The sequence below is a fragment of the Helobdella robusta genome, assembly GCF_000326865.2.
Source record: "Helobdella robusta unplaced genomic scaffold HELROscaffold_12, whole genome shotgun sequence".
Classification (NCBI taxonomy): domain Eukaryota; kingdom Metazoa; phylum Annelida; class Clitellata; order Rhynchobdellida; family Glossiphoniidae; genus Helobdella; species Helobdella robusta.
Genome location: NW_008703664.1, coordinates 2,301,273 through 2,320,795, shown reverse-complemented (window position 1 = coordinate 2,320,795; position 19,523 = coordinate 2,301,273). Strand labels below are relative to the sequence as shown.

Here is a 19,523-nt window from a genome sequence, read left to right as displayed (position 1 = left end):
ATGCAGTTTATTACGCCATAGATGGAGTGGTAAAGTCGACTAGCTACAATTATGATGACAAAACTCGACTCATCGAATGCGTAATCCGTGATAAGTTCTTGCCAGGGCAGTTGTACAATATTTCCGTTTACGTCACATCTCACAAAGACAAATTTAAAAGCCAGTGGGTTACAAGAAGTTATCTATTTGGTGAATGAAAATATTTTCATTAATTTGACAGTTTACAATTTTAAATGAAATATTTTTTCAAAAGATCCAGCCGTACCAACCAAAGTTGAAGGAGTGATTCGAAACGTAACAACAATCTGTTTAACGTGGATTCAAACTGGGATCTGCGATTATATTGATGTGTCTGTTAAGCATTTCAAAAAAACTGAATATTCATGGATGTACTCTTATTCAGAAGGGCATGAATATAATAGATCTGGTAGCATAAGTTTTTTCAAAAGTTTGACAAGTAAAGATTATGTGGTTAAACTTATTGTTGCAAGAATGAATAAAAGTGTGGCTAGCGACGATGTGACCATAAAAGCAGGTCAGTTTTAAATCTGCTAAGCTGGAGCGAGGTAGGATAATATGCTACTCTTTTAATGTTCACTCATCAGATTTCTCATCGGCACTGCCAACAAATCTGACCGTTACAAAAGTTGAAGATCTGTCCGTTAAAATATCATGGACTCTTCCAAAGGCACTCATGGATCACTACATACTTCACTGCAAACGACTCAGTCCAAAAGATGATGTCCAACACTCGTCCATGAAAAACTTCGGTTACAAAACAGACGCGGAAATGCGTTAGTTTAACTAATTAGTTCACTTTAAACGGTTTAAATTGAAGTGATTTATTTTATTATGTAAATCGGTCTAGTTTTTGTGAAATTTTGCCTAAAATGTGATTTAATTGTCATCAAATCGTTAAATGTGATTAAATTTAAAATTAGAAATAAGTGCGAGCCAGACAGAAGGCCAATGTAAGGACCTCTTCAGAGGTTTCATGTACGAAGCATATCTACAACTGCTGAGCGATGATGGGGTCAGGAGCAGATCGGTTTTTTTCATGACAAGTACGTGAGCATTAACTTCAAATACACTGTCTCAGAAACTATTTCAATAAAAAAAAATGATTTCTAATGGTAGATCCAGCAGAGCCAAAAGTTGTAGTTGTAAAAACTGGTGTAAACCAAGTAAATTTAACAATTGGTGACATCATCGAGCTGAGCAGCTGCGATCATATGGTCATTAACGTGGCACTCGATCTCACCCCACTCAGGGCGGCTGATAAAACTAATGCTGACGATGCTGCAAGTAATACAATATATGAAAAAATTTAAGACCAGCATACCCAATTTACCAATATTTTAAAAATTTTAGGCATGGAATTTCAGAAATCCTACTTGAAGTCCCATAAAACGATGTCCGTGTTACCTGACAATCAAAATGGGACCTTTTCTTTAGAATGTGACACAAACTACTGGAATACTAATCAATTGCTTCCAAACAGAAAGTATAATATTATCATATACGTTGCTTCAAAAAAGTTTCAGTTGCACGACGGCATCACGCTGGAACCTTCAGAGGTTATTGATTATGAAATTGGTGATGGCACTATTCTCACAAAATCTCCCCCTGTCTCTGTGGAGTTTTGGACAAGTATGTTCAATTCTTCAATATTATTTATATATGTATTCAATGCTAGTGATTTGATTCTCTAATATTTCAGAGCCAAGCCCACTAACTCGAATCACGAAGAACGTATCCCATACATTCATCTCTCTACATTTCTTCTATAAGCCCTTCATGTTTAGACACAACGTTGACATTCGCGCCAATGAAGATGACGATCAATTAATTGAACTTTTCAATTACAATCACATTTGTCTGACCCTAATAAAAGTACCACCAAATGCTACATGCATTATTTTATTTTGTATCAATAAATAAAAATGTTGATTATTCGATTAAATTATTTCTAACAAATTAACCTAGTATGTGGCGGATGATGATGCAAACAATCACGAAATAATCAAAGCAGATCAGATTTCTCTTTCCAGTTTTGAACGCGTCAGTTAAATCATTAATTTTCTTTTTTTTAGTTATTTATGAATTTTTTTCAATAATTAGCCCTGTCTGATTCATAATAATCCAAATATATTAGAGGAGCTACAACTTCACCAATCTCCAACCCGGCACGAATTACCTCATCATCGTGCAAATTTCCAATCCTGGTAATTTCAGCCTGCCCCATACCATCCATGTCACCACTCCTCATCTCTCCAATGATTATAAAAGTTTGAAAAACAACTTTCTGTTTTATAAATTTGTTTACTTGAAAGCATACAAAATTGAAAAATGTTTAAAACAAAATGGCATAATCTTAAAACCACTCGACACAGATATTAGTGCGTCAGTATTCATGTCCATGTTTGCGGCAACGTTCGCACTCATCGCCATCTACATAATTTACAAAGTCATAAAAAAATTTACCAGTGCTTCGGGACTGACATTTAAACAGTTTGTATTTATGAAATGTTAGAAAGTTTCTATTTTATTGATGAAAATTTCAAAAAATTCAAAGTTCTGCATCCAGGAGAAGTAGTTCGTTGAGTTTCGGCGGTCACACCAATCCTACATTCTCCCACGACTTTCAGGAGATTAACTCCCATAGGTATCAATCAAATATTTTATTTTATATTTTGTCTTATATCATTTCTTTGAATTTGTTTGAAAATTAAATTGCAATAAATGCATTCACACAAAATAGAGTGCAGTTCAATCAATGAACCAAGTAACATAATTAATTGCTGAATTTTAAGATATTTCCTTTTAACATATTGGGAAAAAGATTACGTTTGGAAACAAAATAAAAAAATGAAATTTCATCTGAAGTTCAATTTTAGCCAAAACTTTCCAACCGATGCAAAAGCAAACCCAGAAAACTTTAAAATTAAATCAGCGAATTTAACTACGTATAAATCTATTTAATCTATGAATCTAATTCTGCCACTTTGCCAATTAATAACATATTTCATGCAAAACCATACCTACCTATTCACACTTACCTACCTATCAATTCATCCCTACCTACCTATCTATCTATCCAGACCCCTGAATGTGAAGGTAAAAGAGTTTCCAGCTTATATCCAACAGTTACACAGCGACTCCAAATATTTATTTTCATCACAATTTGCAGTTAGTTCCTTTTCTTACGTAATGCTAATTTGATTTACGATAAAAAAATGTTATTTTGGTTCTGTTTAATTATATTACCTGATCAATGAAAATGATTAAGCCAAACGTCGTTAAGTCTCAACTTAAGATTAAACTGACTACTGAATCTTTTTCTGTATTTACTCCTATAAACCTTCTAGAACTTACTAAAATTACTAATTCTATGTCATCTACAAATAGCACTGATTATTGTAACTCACTCTACTGTGGTCTTCCTGATTCTACACTCTATCCTTTAAATAAAACTTTCAACTCTGCTGCTCGCCTGGTTGCTCATGCCTCTTTCTTTTCTCATATATCTCCACATCTTGTTTTCTCGCATTGGCTGCCTATGAAATATAGAATAATTTTTAAAATTTGCACATTAATGATATATTGATTGAACCTAAACGGTTTACGATCGTCTTCTTGTTCTCATTTCTTCTTAACTAGTGTTAAACATTTTTTTGCTAAATCTGCATTTGCTTTTTTGACCCTTTTCTCTAAAACTTTCTACTTCCTTTTCTGACTACTTCTCCACCATTTACGAAGTTAACAACGGATCTCAAGACCCATCTGTTTGCAAAATTCACTGAGGAGCGCTTTTGAACATCGCGGAAATAACGCTTTACAAACTAATTGATTGATTGATCAAGATAATTTAAACAAAACTTTATCCCATCTCATTTCACATCATGTTTTATTATTTGTATACATTTATATTTATGCTTTGATATCAGTTAGGTAAATAATTGTATTTTTTCATAATTTTAGTTACAATAGTTTTGAAATTTGTAAGTTAGTCAAGGTAGAATAAATTCATTTTAGATCTGCAAATAAAAATGTTTAATTTTTCTTGCATTGTTTACTGTTTAGCTCTTGAACTTCATCAGTTTCCACCACAAATCATCCGTCGCCGAAATGCCAGAAAATCGAATTAAGAATAGATACAGTAATGTCTTGCCCTGTTAGTCATGAATTCTTATTTGAATAGTTGAATCATTTCTCATATTTTGACATAATGTTTTCTCAAATATACAAATGCAATTTATTATTTAAGTTACATGTTGCAGACAAATTTAACTTGGACAATCTTTGAAAAAGCTGTAGGTAATAAAAGAAAAAATTAGATTTTTACATTTTTAAGGATTTGAAGTATTTTTAGGTTTTAATTTCATGATGTAAAAACTAGAAACCGAAACAATTCTAATAAATCTAGTAAAAGATAATGTATAATTTTTCTCAATATTTATTGCAAATGACCTCAAAACTTGAATTGCAAAATTTTTATTCTGGGTCCGTGAAATAACTAAATTTTTAAATACTTGTTTAACAGTCCTGGTCATGGATGGCGTTCTAATTAAATTACAAGCGCGCAACTTTTTGTTGAACAATAGGGCAACTCTTTTATATATTATAGTAAAATATTTTATTTAATGTAAATTGACAAACAGTTGATCATAGCAGAGTTAAACTGTACTCCGATCTGGATGATGGAACGACGAATGATTACATCAATGCCAGTTATGTGCCGGTATGTCATGAAGAAAATTTTCACGTTCTCGAGAAGAAACGAACATAATTTTCAATCATTTGAAATAATCAATAAAAGAGAGGAATAATGATTTCATTGGCAGGGATACACGTGGAAGAGAGAGTTCATCGCGTGTCAGAGTCCCATGAGAAGCACATTGGAAGATTTCTGGAAGCTACTGTGGCAACAAAATGTGCAGATTGTCGTCATGCTGACTAACTTGTTTGAAACGGGGAAGGTCAGGTCGCAAATGCGATTAATATTTTATAAGGCTGTTGTTGTGATTTGAAATCAGCAACTACGAATGGGTTAAAAATAAACTTACGGAGAATATTAGCACATTTCAAATTTTAAGTTTAGCTACATGTAAATCGGGCGACAAAAAAGGAAAAAATGATTGGTGAGAACACTTTGCATCACTTTAGCACTCATTTCATTATGATAATATCATTTTTTTTATGTGCCTTTAATTGTGCTAATGATGATGTTATAAACCTTTTTTTACATAAAAACTTGGAAATAGCTTTCGATCGAATTTTATTCTGCAGGAGAAATGTTACGAATATTGGCCAACACAGTTTGATGAGTATATTTCTTACGGCGATATACAGGTTGGTTCGACATTTTAAAGTAATTGTTAATATATTTTTAGCTTATGTTTTTTGATATTTTGTTTTACTTACATTTGTTGATTGACTATGCCTAGCTTATTTTTAGTAGTTATATAAATATAGGACATAAAATATGAGTCATTTGTCTATTTTTTATAAATCTTAAAAGTTCATTCATTCACACTTTATTAACTCTTTAATTCAACTTTAATTTCTTTATTTCTTATTTACATCCAATTTTTGGTTTTAATTTCTTTACAAGTTTAATAACTTTAACATTTTCTACTTTACCGTTTTATTACAAATTGATTCTGTAATTCGATTGCTTTTAATACCGTTGTTGTTGCTTGTATCATTTTCTGACAAACATTTACAAAATTTCTAAACTAATCCTCTATCTCTCATCAAAAAAAAAAAAATTTAAAACGTGGAGCTAAAATTAAACTGTGAAACTGTTAGGATATAAAGCTAAACAGAGTCTACGTAAATTGATTGATTGATTAATCGAATGATAGATAGGTTTGTAAATTTTTTGGTTGATTAACCAATTAACAAATAACATATACACAAACTGTTGAAGTTAATTAATTAAAATAAATGTTGCAGGTCTGTTTAAGGAGCGAATCTCAAATGAATCACTACTTGAGAAGATCCATGCAGTTGAGACATGTATGCTTCATAATTCCTCTTTTGAATATCATATTAAAACAAAATTTTGCGTTAAACTACATGGTGTTTTTAAACATTTTTTCATTTGTTTATAATAACTTAACAACACTTCTTTCAAATCACTTATACTCATCATTATTTTATGTTTTTTAGTATGTAAAGGTTTTTATTTTATACAAATGTTAATGAAAATAAAAAGTATTTGAAGTTATAAGCCAAATGAATAAATATATTTATTTAGACATATAATACACAGACAATATAGATATAATATAAAGATAAATTATAAATGATCACCGAAAAAAAATTTAAATAACCTGATGAGGGCGACATCTTGAGAAAGTTGGAGCAGTTCCATTTCATATCCTGGCCTGACCTCAAGTGTCCTCTCGTTCCAACCTTCCTCGAATTCTTCCGAGATATTAAAAACCATTTAAAGAAACTTCAAACGAACGAAGGCCCAGTTTTGGTGCACTGTAGGTTGGAACACTAACTGCCCATCCTATGCATTAACACAAATGTCTATTTGTAGATTTTAAAAAATGATTTTCATAAAATCATTGAAAAATGTCTTAATTTTTGTTTCTGTTTAAATAATAACAACTCAAGTTGTGTAAAAATGATTTAATCAACATTTCTCATTGAGACTAATTAATAGTGGTTATGCAGTAACAAAAGTGGAATTATTCCATTACTTGCAGTTCAGGGTCAGGTCGGGCTGGCATCTATATTCTACTGGATCGCTTGGTGAAACAGTTGGATGATTGTGGCTTGGATGGTGAGATCAATGTCTTCAACAACGTCTTGGAGATGAGAGACGCCAGGTGCAACATGGTTCAGTCAGAGGTTAACGCCACATTCATTTCAATATCTCTTACATCATTTCAGTATCATTATTCATTCTTATATTATCTTATATTATTCAATATCATTTCATTTTTATACCGTATTTTAGTTTAATTTTTTGTTTAAATTAATAATTTTACAAAAATCTTTAGAAACCATTTCTAAGACCTACACACATGTGATTGATGTCAATGAAACATTTAGATATTAAATACTCTTTTTCTAATGGTTTAGTCGCAGTACATATTCGTTCACGAGTGCATCAATGAGATCATCCAGCAAAAGTTAAAGGGAGACATGTCGTCAGGTTTCCACGTTGTCGTGATTTGAATATTTCGTTATAACAGGATTTGTATTTAGTTTTCAAAAAACACATGAAAATTTTTGGTTTGAAACACTAGCTGTTACAATTTTCAAACAAGTTCAAAATGTTTTCAACATTTTCAGACGAAGATGTCCCTGAGGAATAAAAGAGAACGTGATCATATTGATTGAAAAATTGGAGACGAACTTTTTGATTTATTTTTTGCAGATTGGTTTCAATCCTATTGTAGATTATAAAATTTTACATTAAAAACTTTACAGATTCGAAATGAAACACAGAATTTACAATTGACAAAAGTGTTAATAATAAAGAATTTGAACTAAAATTTTAATCATGATTGTTTATAGAAAAACACACACACACTACACACACTGACACACATCCACTACACACGCATAAATAAAAACACACAAACACAAACACACTCTCGCACACACGTCTGTTAATCAAACTGCGATTCATACGATGATTGTATCACAAAACAAATTTCAAAAAAAAAACTTCTGACACTCGGCTGACGTAACGATGCCGTATAATTTTCAGTAGTGGGTTGCTAGACTAATTCGTTCATCCTTATTTTACTTTCTTTATTAAATGTAACAAATGCTAAAATTTAAATATTCTACTATGCATTGGCAGTGAAAAGTGTGCAATTAATTATAGACTTTGTCATATTCAAATGAATTACTCACAAAAAAGCACATACATAAATGAGTGTTATCGTGTTTCGTCTTTTATTTTAAAAATTTACATTTATAGTAACGATAGGTCTGTATTGAATGAAGTAATAATACAATAAGGTTTAATAAATAATAAATATAACAAGTAGAAGATAAGATCTAAAATCGTTATAGTATTAAACTGTCGTTACAGATAGCAGTTGGTTTGTACTTTTTCTCGTCTTTGCGTCTGATTTACCTGGCAGAGCGGGAGAAATATAATCCTGTCGATTGGGATGGTGGTGAGTGTTGAGATTGTGGTCTTTGTTGGATTTATCTAGTCTTCTACTTTCCGTCATGATGTTGTGTAGTTTGTGCGGTTCATGTGTCTTATGCTGGGTTGGTTCTACACTTCCCTGTTTTTCGAGGGGTTGTTGGTGCTGTTGTTTCTCGGGCTGGTTGCTGTCAGAAACTTCCTTCACTGTTTCCATTTTGTTTTTAAGTTTGTTTCTTCTCTCTCTCACCTTCAAAATGAAATCGTGTATTGGTTAGTTGTAGTTAATGAAAAATTTGTTTCGGTTTAGCATTTTTTAATTTTTGTTCTCAGCTAAAAGGTTGAATTTTTTTTAAATTGCATATTAGCAACAGAGTCATAAATCATATTGTAAAAAGCTGTACAGTTATTTTATTTACCTTTGAAAAAAAATGAAAAAAATTTTAAAAAAGTTAAGTGAAAATTAACACGAAGACTCAAAAAATTTACGTGATTTTGGACAAAAAAAAAGAAAAAAAAATTGCAACTACTTGCTCCTTCCTTTCCTCACGCGTCCAGTACCTGCCAGCTACCATCATCTCATGGTTTGCGTCATCATCCGTTGTCAGGTCCTTCAAGTCTTCAGTTTTCTTGTTCAACCTCCTTTTATGTTTCTGACTCTTGATTGGTCGTCTTGTTATGTACCTGTTCAGTGTTGTTTCGTTCAAATGAATTTTCGCAATGTTTTGGGAGAAATAAAAGTGAAATAAAACTTGAATTGTGTTCGTGATATGGCATCCCATCTTCCCACAATATATATGAAATAGATGTTTGTAGTAGTTAAATGAAAATTAATTAATTAGTAATTTTTGATGAGAATCTTCAAATTTTACTATTCAATGTGAGTATCAGTTATGAATCCAGATAACAAACCCAATGCTTATGTGATCTAATAGTTTAAAGTGCTAATCAAATATAGGTTTGTTAAACGACAACATGGCGATTCAAGATATCAAAAAATTTGTCGAACTGAATTATTAAAATCAAAAAGTAAATTATTTGAAGAAACAATTTTTCTTTTTGAATAGCTAGTTACTATCACATAAAAAATGTTCAAACCGATTTTTTATAAGGTACTAAAAACTAAGCATAGATATAAACAAGTTCTTCAAGCGATGTATCAAAGAAAGTTTCCACCAAATACATTTTTTAATTTTTATTATAGCCCTCAAAACAACATTCCTCAATTATGTCTCAATAATTTTACATTACATGTGCTGCAACTGCTTGTCAGGAAGCATTGTTATTACATGCTATAAATCTACTAATAATGACATAACTGGAAACATAACCGCTATTTTTCATTGAAATAATTTCCTTTTAAGCTCGTTACTTTAAATGATTGTTTAACATTGTTTTTTTTTTTATTATTACACAGGTTTAATTTTTTTTTTTTGATGGCGAACAACTTTTTTAAAATTTTGCAAAAATTTGTCATCAGTAAATAATTGAGAACACATAAAACCTTGACCCATCGGATCTTCGTTTAACAACCCACTCCATTTCAACTGAGGGTTTGTGCTGATCGTTTGGATTGGATGCGTTAACATCGTTGGCTCTCGTTGAAACGGTGCAGGTTTTTTTATCAGTCGTTGTTTGTGTTGTTTGTTCGTTAGGTGCGTGAGTGGGCGGTTGATGGGATTTGTTTTTCTTTGCTTTCTTCAAAAGTTCGATTTGTTGGGTGAATAATTTTTGTTGAATCATCATGGTGTGTTCCAGATTGGCTTCATTCGTGTACATGACATCTAGATGCTGCGAATACAACTTTTTGAGTAGTTCGTAAGATGCCACAAGTTTAGAGCTTTTTGCAGTGCCCTCTTTACTTCTCGCATCAACGTTGCTGTTGTTTATGACGTATTCTGAAAGTGATTCATTGTTGTTGTTGTGGTTGGGCTGGTCACGAGTGTCACTGCTGTTGCTGTTGTTGGTGGGACATTTGATCGTTTTTCTGTTGTCACTCTGAGTTACATTTAAAAGGCGCATGTAATTGTCATCGTCAATATTTTCGCTTATGTTGGATAGTCGGAAACTTACATTTTTGTTGTTTACTTTACGATTGTTGAGATTGGAGTGAAAATTCGGTTGAGTGCTAACACTGGGACTATTCATTGGAGTGTTACTTGATATATTGTGGTTGTTGCTAATTATTTTATAACCGTTGGGATTATTATTAAGAAAGTTATTGTTATAGCTGCTGACTTTGTTAGAAAAATTTGTTGTGTTGTTGTTTATGTCGTTGTTAATGTTGTTGACGTTGCTCACACTTTGCTTGTATATAGTGCTGCTTTTTGACTGTTTTTCACAAGGTTGTAAACATTTTATCAAAAATGGTAAGCTGGCTTCCTTGCTTTTATTATTTTGTTTATGTGGTTTGTTACTGCAACTGTTGTTGTTGCTGCTGCAACTGTTGTTGTTGTTGCTGCAACTGTTGTTGTAGTTGTTACTCTTGCTTACATTACGGTCGACACAATTGGACTTTTTAACGTCTGTGTCGTTGCTGCAGGATGTCGTGTTAGTGCTGTGGCTAGAAGATAATTTGCTCTTTAAAAATGCAGATATTGATTTGTTGTTGTTGCGACTAGAATTGTTTTCTATGTTGAACCTGCTACAGACTGTTGTACTTTTGTTTATGAGATTGTTTTTGTTGTTGTCGTTGTGGCAAATATTGTTGTCGATGTTGAAGCTGGTGGCTGGTAGTGTTTGTTGTAAGTTTGTTGCTGTTGAGTTGATGCTGTTGATGGAAAAATTTTTGTTGAACGAATCTTTTGAATGATCTGTTAAACTGGACTTGGATGATGAATATGATTTGGTATCGCTGTCTAATGAAAAGTTGGAGGTTTCATTTTTATCTATCAGTTTGGAAAACCCCAATGCATCAATAGATAAGTCCATCTTAGACTGCCTCAACCAAATTGAGTAGTCACTTGAATCGAGACATTCCTTATCAAGTCGTTCATTGTGGTTCAGGTTGTTGTCGAAGCTGTTGTGCGGAATAACTTCGTTGTTATTCTTTGCTATCCTGGTTCCCATTTTAGGAACTAAACGTTTCTTTCTCGGCAAACATATCGACTGATGGATGTCGCTGAGTGAACGTTCGCTATTGAAGACTTCGCTGTCGATAGGAGGAGCCAAAATGCGAGACAACTCGTACAAAAAGTAATTTGTAGCGTTGGTGATGTTATCATTGCTGTAATTGTTGAAAGACTGCATATGATCAACGTTGGAGTTGAGTAACTGTCTGTAGTTGTTGTTGTTGTTGTTTTCGTCGCTGCTCGGTTCGAAGTGGTCATAATGAGTTGGCAGGTGGTAGTGGTCAGTTAACTCCTTCAGTGTGAAATGAAACAATTATTAAAACTATGTTAATAATGTTATTGTTTAAAAATTAACGTAATTAATTAGACACGTTTTATTAAATTTTAATTACAATCAATCATATACATATATTCTATCAAATATATATATATATATACGCAATGCATTTATTACGCAACTAATCGTTCATACAACATTTCTTGCATAAGTAAACCAAATCAATCATCAGCATCTGTGTGAATGCATTGCTAAGAAGTAGATAAGATGTGTAAATAAACATCAAAACCAAACTAGGATTCAAAAGTTGATTGCAGTGTGTCCGTCACATTTAGGTTCAATGAGTATAATAATGACTTTTTCGTATTTTGTTTCATGTGCTCAATCTACTTTCTCAGACAAAGAAAATTTGGATAATTATCGTGCGCGCACACACACACACACACACACGTGTACGTGGTGCGTGTGTGCGTGCGCAAACATTACAACGTTGAGTTCATTCTGATTAAGACGTGCGGTTGTTTGCTTAATTTTAAAATTAATTTAGTCTTTGTTACCTTTCAAAACAGATACTCGCCCGAGAATGCTGTCTCATAATTAAATCATTCTTATTCATTTTTGTCATTCAAATTTGTTTTATAACAAAATTCTGAAATTTATAACAAAACACTGAAAGAAAATAATACGTTTTTGTTACAAATTCATTAAGTAAAATTAGAAAAAATTAATGCGGTATAATGCGAACAAAAAAAGGTAACGTATGGATAAACAACTTAACTCTCATTAGTCAGCAAACAATGCGTCAAACCAGACGCACCACCAAATTTTGAAAAAAGTTGCTTCATTAAGTTGGGGTTTAAGTGCATGCCAGTTTCAAAAACTGTCAAGTACCTCAAACAATTCAATTCAAATGAGAACTCGCGAAAAGATTCGTCATTATATATTCACAACCGATTAACATTATTTGATCAACAGCAAAAACTAGATGACATGACGAGAAACAATACAAAGTAACGAAATGAAGATCAACCTGATCGAGACTGTCATCCGTCTTCAGGCTCTCATCAGTCCTGCTATAGAGGCCACTGTCGTCTTGGTTAGAACTTCCTTCAGAGTTGGAAGCTGTTGACGTGGAAGTGGCTGTCGACGTGTTTGTGTGGTTCTCAATCGTCGACGATGGCGTTTTTGAGGCTGCCGTCTTGTCGCAACTCTTTAAAATTTTATTCAAATTAATTAATTTAAATTAGCGTAATAAATTTACCACCATGCATGTTAATTAAATTATATTAACCCAATTGTATTAGTTGGTTCTGTCAAGTGCTGCAACTTAAGTTGTGTAACATAGATTAGCTTAATAAGAATCACTCTGTACCTTGTCACAGAGTGATTCGTATCAGCTCATTTAATTATTTTAACTGAAATTAACGATTCAAAATTTAAAATTTAAAGAGCACCAACCAATGCCCCTTCAAAAATTTACCATTATCTATTTGATTCTTGGCTTGTTTCATAAAACTTTATTTACATTTACTATAAATAATGTTATTTTTGTTTTAATATTTCGTTTAACATGTGCATTTATTCATTTAAGCATGAAAAACTAGATGTTCCTGTATTTGATATTTGATAAAATTTCATTAATTTACTTCAATTTTTTTTCGTAACAACCTCAGAATATATGCTTATGTGAGTCGAATGCAAATTCGCATGTGAAAAGTTTGATGAAGACCGGACGAACTTTGAAACAATGTGTTGCATGCCAAATATGTTGGTCTCAATCACATTCATTACGTAATTTTTAAGTTAAGTTGGCAGTCTTGTTTGCTTGCGCTCGTGTCGTGTTGATCGGTGCAGAAGACATCACGGCGGCTTAATGTTTTTTTGTTTAAAAATAAACCTCATAGTTCTTAGAGTTTGCTATTTTTTGAGTCATCACTGTTCGTAACGCATAAAAACAAATGTATTCAAGAGTTCATGTCTTTTTCTGAAATGTACTTTACTTTTTGTACATACCTTTTTAGAAAATTATTCATTACACCATTCACCACGTCAATCATATGATCGCCCTACTAATCATCAAATTATTCGTTTAATTCTAACACGTAAGGTAATATATACTCTTTGAACAAATATGAACCAGTTACACATTCGACAAAATCATTCATTAATTATGTTGCTTGTATATCAATTGGGAATGAAATGTAACAAAATACTAAAAATTGAAAAATCACCTCGTTCAAGAACGTATCGAAATAATTTCTTGCTTTATATACGTAGTATGACATCAGACATTCGTTGTAATCCATTCTCAAGAGCAATACAAAACATATGTTGGTATTTTCAGATTATTATTTATTCTTCTAGACTATTGAACGAGATTCTTTAGATAGCGTTCAAAATTTGTAGAACCAGTTGATTCGTCGTCTGTAAGACATTAAGAAGTAAGATAACATAAACCTCCTAATATTCCTTGCCAGACCAAACTATATCGATTGACATGCGATAAGATAAATTCATTTCTACATGTGCGTACATTAGTTTTGTGTGCTTGCACAAGTTTACAATGGCTACTTTCTTGTCTATATTTACACGCTCACAACTGTCTATTTACATCCACACATCCTATATACTCGCGTGTGTATATACATAAAACATGCACATGTGCGTGCTATATATATATATATATATACATTTACGACATTTATATAAATGTATATATCGATGTGTGTGTGTATGTATGTGTATGTGTGTGTGTGTGTGTGTGTGTGTGTGTGTGTGTGTGTGTGTGTGTGTGTGTAGCAAGCAGCTAATAAAATGAACTTCATGAATGACGAACATTTTCAACCACTTTCAATCACTCAGCCAGATGAAGAAACGGCCGATAACAGATTGGCTATTATTTATTATTTGCCACGTGATTTGATACCTTAATGTTATTGGTTGTAAATGAATGTTAGATAACATGATACGATACTAGTGTCACAATATATAACTGTTCTGCTATGGTGTCTCATTTCTCGTCTGATGCTTGACATGCGTTAGGTTGGTTGGCTGGTTGGATGGTTGGTTGGTTGGTTGAATGGATGGATGGATGGATGGATGGTTGGCTGGATGGTTGGTTGGTTGGTTAATTGGTTGGTTGGTTGGTGTGCATATTTGGTTAAACCACTATTTGTGTGTGTTGTTGTGCTGTTGATGTGGACGTTTTATTATTATTTTTATTTATTATTATTTTTATTTATTTATTATTTATTTATTATTTTTTAAAAAAAAAAAAAAAAAAAAAAAAAAAACTGGACTGAATTAGCTGTAACAACATATGCAACTTCAGCTAAAACGTTCACATCAACAGCACAACAACACACACAAATATTCAGTCCAGTTATAAATTTTATGACCGATCAATGGTAATGCTAAAAATAGAAAAATTAAACGAGTTACCAGTGGGGAGACTAAGAAGAAGAGAGCGTGTCAATGAAAGGTCATTGAGAGGTCATCATTTGCAGCATTTGCAGACAGTGCTGACGTTGAGGTGGCATGTTCTTCAACGTGCTCTTTCAGTGATGCTGCTGCAGCTGACAGTTAGCTTGCGTTTCGTAACCGCATTCTCGCAGAGCACGTGCTTATTAAATTGATGTTACGCATTGATTGGCAAGTCGTCTGAGCATCTCTCGGCCAGAGGAGCTTCATTGTCGTCGACACAGAATTCTCAGTTTCTTTGTTTTACTGTACAATTTCTTTTTCAATCTAGTTTAATTCGCTTTTACTCCATATTAGAAACTTAAAATTTCGAATACAAAATGTTTTTGTTTTTCGTCCAAAAAAGTTTCGAAAGTTCCTTGTAGCTTGTAATTTGTAATGAAACGGAGCTCTAGCACTTTAAACTTCTTTAGAAAAATAGTGAAATAAATATGCGAAATCATAAACAGTAATGATAAATATGAAAAATGGAAATAAATTCAGTGCGTGTTTGATTAGGCAGATGAGAATAGATGGCAGAATAAATATTTGGTTATCACATGAGTGCCAACTAGAAACTACCTCCATTGACATGATGTCGATTGCACGTCGTTTAGGTTTTATTTACATCCGTGTGTCTCATTTTGGAATCGTGTGTTTTATATATTTCGTGTGAAACTTGTGACACTAATTCAGGATGGAATTAATTCCTACTTTATTGTCGGATATGTGCATAGTATAGTAACTCATTATTTTTGCGATTGTCAGCTTTCCATGCAAATATTCTTTTGTTCGCCTTTTCTGATTAGTTCATGATTTAATAAATCCAACTCTTTCAGTTGTTAACTTTGTTAATTTTCTAGTCCATTTGGTGTTTTTTTTTTCAAGAAGTTTCAACAGCTATATATTGAAAAATTTGAAAAAAATAGATATCAAAATGAACTTCAGCAAAGCAATTAACGCAATAACAGGAATAATAGTAAGAATTAAAATAATAATTATTGTTATTTCATCATTATTACAACTATTTTCTGCTAATGCAGTTTCAAAACGCTGATAACAATAGCATTAATTAGACACATATTGGCCATCCGACACACACCCTTTGTTAGTTTCATCTTGCCAGCCTGTCAGAATGCCAACTCAAAAGTGCGTCCATTCATTCCTTCATTCCTTCATTCATTCAATCATTCATTCGTTCGTTCGTTAGTTCATTCATTCATTCGTTTGTTCCTTCCTTCCAACATTCAATCACCCATTTACCTATTTATTTAATTAATTATTCATTATTTAGTTATTTATTCATTTGTTTTTTTGTAAATGTTTTTTATCGTATCTTTTCATTATATTTTTGCTTGTTAGTTCATCATTTTGTTAATTTATTTATGATTAAATCTTTTAAAAAAGATTTTATTTTAAAACATCATTTATTTTCAAAACGTTTGCTCGTATCAGCGTAGACAACTAAAAATCAGTAGTAACCTTTAACCAGCTAACTGAAGCAGCTAACTAACTTAGTGCTATTTAATCAAATAAAATTTATTAACCCACAATTATTGCATTGTTTCTGTTGCGACGACGTGCCTTCATCTTCAACCTCAAAATAGGTGCCCATCCTTCCTTAACTCTATTCCCATCAAACTGTCCAACCATATCAATCCGTCGTTACTCGTTCCATTTCCTGTTTTTATTTTCGTAACGTTGTTGCAGCGTATAGTTACGCTCAGCAGCCCATCTAGCGACGCAAACAAATTTCTTACATAAAACACGGCGATGCCACGCAAATTAGACACGCATAAATAAGCAATCAGTCAGTCAGTCGTGTTTTGCCTATATGTGTGTGCGTCTGTATGTCTGTGTGTGTGTGTGTCTGTATGTCTGTGTGTGTGTGCATATTTATGGGTGTACTTATGTGTGTGTGTTATTGTTGTTGAGTGTGTGTGTGGTGTGTGTATGTGTAAAAATGTGTAAGTGTTTGGATGTATGCATCTGGATGTATGTGTTTTTATATGAGCGTGTTTGTATCCATCCATGCCGGATTGTTTGATTTTGTTTTGATCTACCTTTTTGTATTATGACAGTTCAACATCGCAGTTCTTTATGATCGTGTTGATGTTTGAAATTAGCACACATTTGTATTTTAAAATGATAGTAAACAACGCATTCGTGTGAGTTGTTTTACATTTAATAGCGCGATTTACAATGTTTACATTAGAACCTTTGCAATTATCTGTGCTGGGAGGTGTGCCGTTGTTCGTGCGTGTTGTTGTGTGTGCAGTTGTTGTGTGTGCTGTTGTTGTGTGTGCTGTTGTTGTGTGTGTTGTTGAAGGTGGTGAGTTCATCACTTGGTCTGAAATCTCACATTTACGTTAACAACTTTTCTTTGAAATATCCAAACAATATTTCAAACATCCATTTAAAATGTTTTTTTTTATTGAAACCTATTACTTACTGTTTCAATTCAATACTTACCTGAATAACAATTAGTTAACAACGCGAATCCATTCAACATAATTTTCAAATTTTCAGTTTCAATTGGGTCAATGACTTTGCATACCAAAAGTTGACTATGTTAATTAGATTAATTAATGTTAATTTATGCTGAATGTTAGTATATATTATATATATATATATATATATATAATTGTTTGTGTGTGTGCGTGTACGTGTGTGTGATGTGCGTGTGTATGTATGTTTGCGCGCGCGCTAGTAAATACTAACTACCTGTATATGTGTGTTTGATTTTAAAATTCTGCGTTTAAAAAACAGTTGAAAATAAATTTGGATAAAAAGCATTAGAACGGTGAGTTGTGAGACTATGTTGCCAACTTAGACATACACAACTGAGACACACACAACTTAGGCAAGGTACACATGTCAGTGCCAACTTATGTATACAATAAACCAACAGATATGTTGCTGGTTGGTAGATGAGACTGTTTCGCGATTTTACACCTGATACAGAGTTAATGAATCATATTGTATTGTATTAGCGCGCAAGGTTGGATGGTGGTGTTGTGTGGTATGTGTTAGTGTGTGTGTTAGTGTGTGTGTGTGTGTCTTATGAGCGCGTTTGTTTAGTTGTATGGCTGTTTGTTTGCGTCTGTGCGATTTGTGTTTATGATGTTCAAGAATGGATCATAAACACTTTTCATTCTTTGAAATTTTCCTTAAAGTGCTATGCTAAAGTAGATGAGAGTGCTATTTTTCAGAATTATGTGTGCAGCACAATTTATATTAAACAGACAAATAAGTTCAAGATAGTTGAACTCACAAAAAGAGATACATTTTCGCAAAGAACTACACACACGCAAACTAAACTAGACTCTTCAACGCATGCATACCTAGGTTTATTCTCCTTAACAAACACGTACACGCACGCACGGTCACATACATACACGGAAACACACGCACACGCATACATAAACACACACATACACTCAAATATGCACAGGCACACATACATAAACACACACATACACTCACACGTACATAAACACACACATACACTCAAACATGCACAGGCAAACATACCTAAACACACACATACACTTACACATACATAAACACACACAAACACACAGACGAACACACGCACAGAGAAATTAGCCACTCAAGTGCTAAGTGGAATAACATTGAAAATGTAGAAACGTCGGAACTTTGGAACCTATCTGATGCATCACGAATGGAAAGGCGTGTGATGGTGATGATGAGGAGGAAGATGAAGATGAGGATGATGATGATAATGGAGAGATAGAATGGGTAAATGAAAAATAGACTGATTGAGTGAGAAAATAAAAGAAAGCATATGTAGTCTAAAATAACGGCAGGTAAAACAACATCCTTCTCATTCATGATTACTTATCAATTGCATAACCCTATAGGAAGGGAGGTTATTAAAAGATAAGACATCGCGGAGCTCACTCTCACCTTATTCACATTAACTTTTATTGCATCTATATTTGCGCCCTCCTATTAAAACGCTGTTATTGTCATCATCATCATCACCATCGTTATTATTTATATTATTATTATTTGTATTATTAAGAAAGTCATGCACCATTAAAACACGTAGTAAAATAAAATAATTAGATTTATGAATACAAATAAGTAAAATTTAATTTTCGATTTTAAGCCCTAGAATGGTAGTACGATTGATTGAAATTAATTAGAAATATCAAAGTAATGTGAATGATTGCATAATGTGAATGATTGCATTATGTGAATGATTGCATAATGTGAATGATGAATGGTTGCATAGTGTGAAGGATGAATGATTGCATGATGAGAATGATTGCACAATGTGAATGATTAGGTTCGCATTTATGCACAATACACTCAAAGCATAAATGTCTTGAAAATAATCATAATGTATGCAAATTATGCATTGTTACTTACCAACAGAAAAATTTGCCACTCCAATCACACAGCATGCCTCTCCCCATCTTCTACCCACCAATCAACTTTTGACCAAAAATGGAAATTACCTCGTGGAAAGGAATTGCTCTCAAGAACGCCACACACACACACACACACACACACCACACACACACACATGCACACACACCACATCGGTAGAATGATAGTATCA

General features: G+C 32.8%; 2 protein-coding genes across 2 annotated transcripts; one reads left to right on the top strand and one right to left on the bottom strand.

The window, feature by feature from the left end:
- Positions 1-4,107: 4,107 nt before the first annotated feature.
- On the top strand, positions 4,108-6,981 carry HELRODRAFT_72730 (hypothetical protein; the record flags this gene model as incomplete). The annotated part of the gene is made up of 7 exons (XM_009013608.1): positions 4,108-4,174; positions 4,662-4,765; positions 4,860-4,979; positions 5,290-5,356; positions 6,013-6,086; positions 6,347-6,501; positions 6,723-6,981. Coding segments are annotated over 7 exons (846 nt in total), but the record flags the coding sequence as incomplete, so codon positions are not given.
- Positions 6,982-8,048: 1,067 nt separating this feature from the next.
- Positions 8,049-13,779, bottom strand: HELRODRAFT_167884 (hypothetical protein; the record flags this gene model as incomplete). The annotated part of the gene is made up of 5 exons (XM_009013607.1): positions 8,049-8,375; positions 8,656-8,809; positions 9,630-11,488; positions 12,504-12,683; positions 13,705-13,779. 5 exons carry the CDS (start codon positions 13,777-13,779, stop codon positions 8,049-8,051), a joined length of 2,595 nt encoding a protein of 864 aa, XP_009011855.1.
- Positions 13,780-19,523: the final 5,744 nt, after the last annotated feature.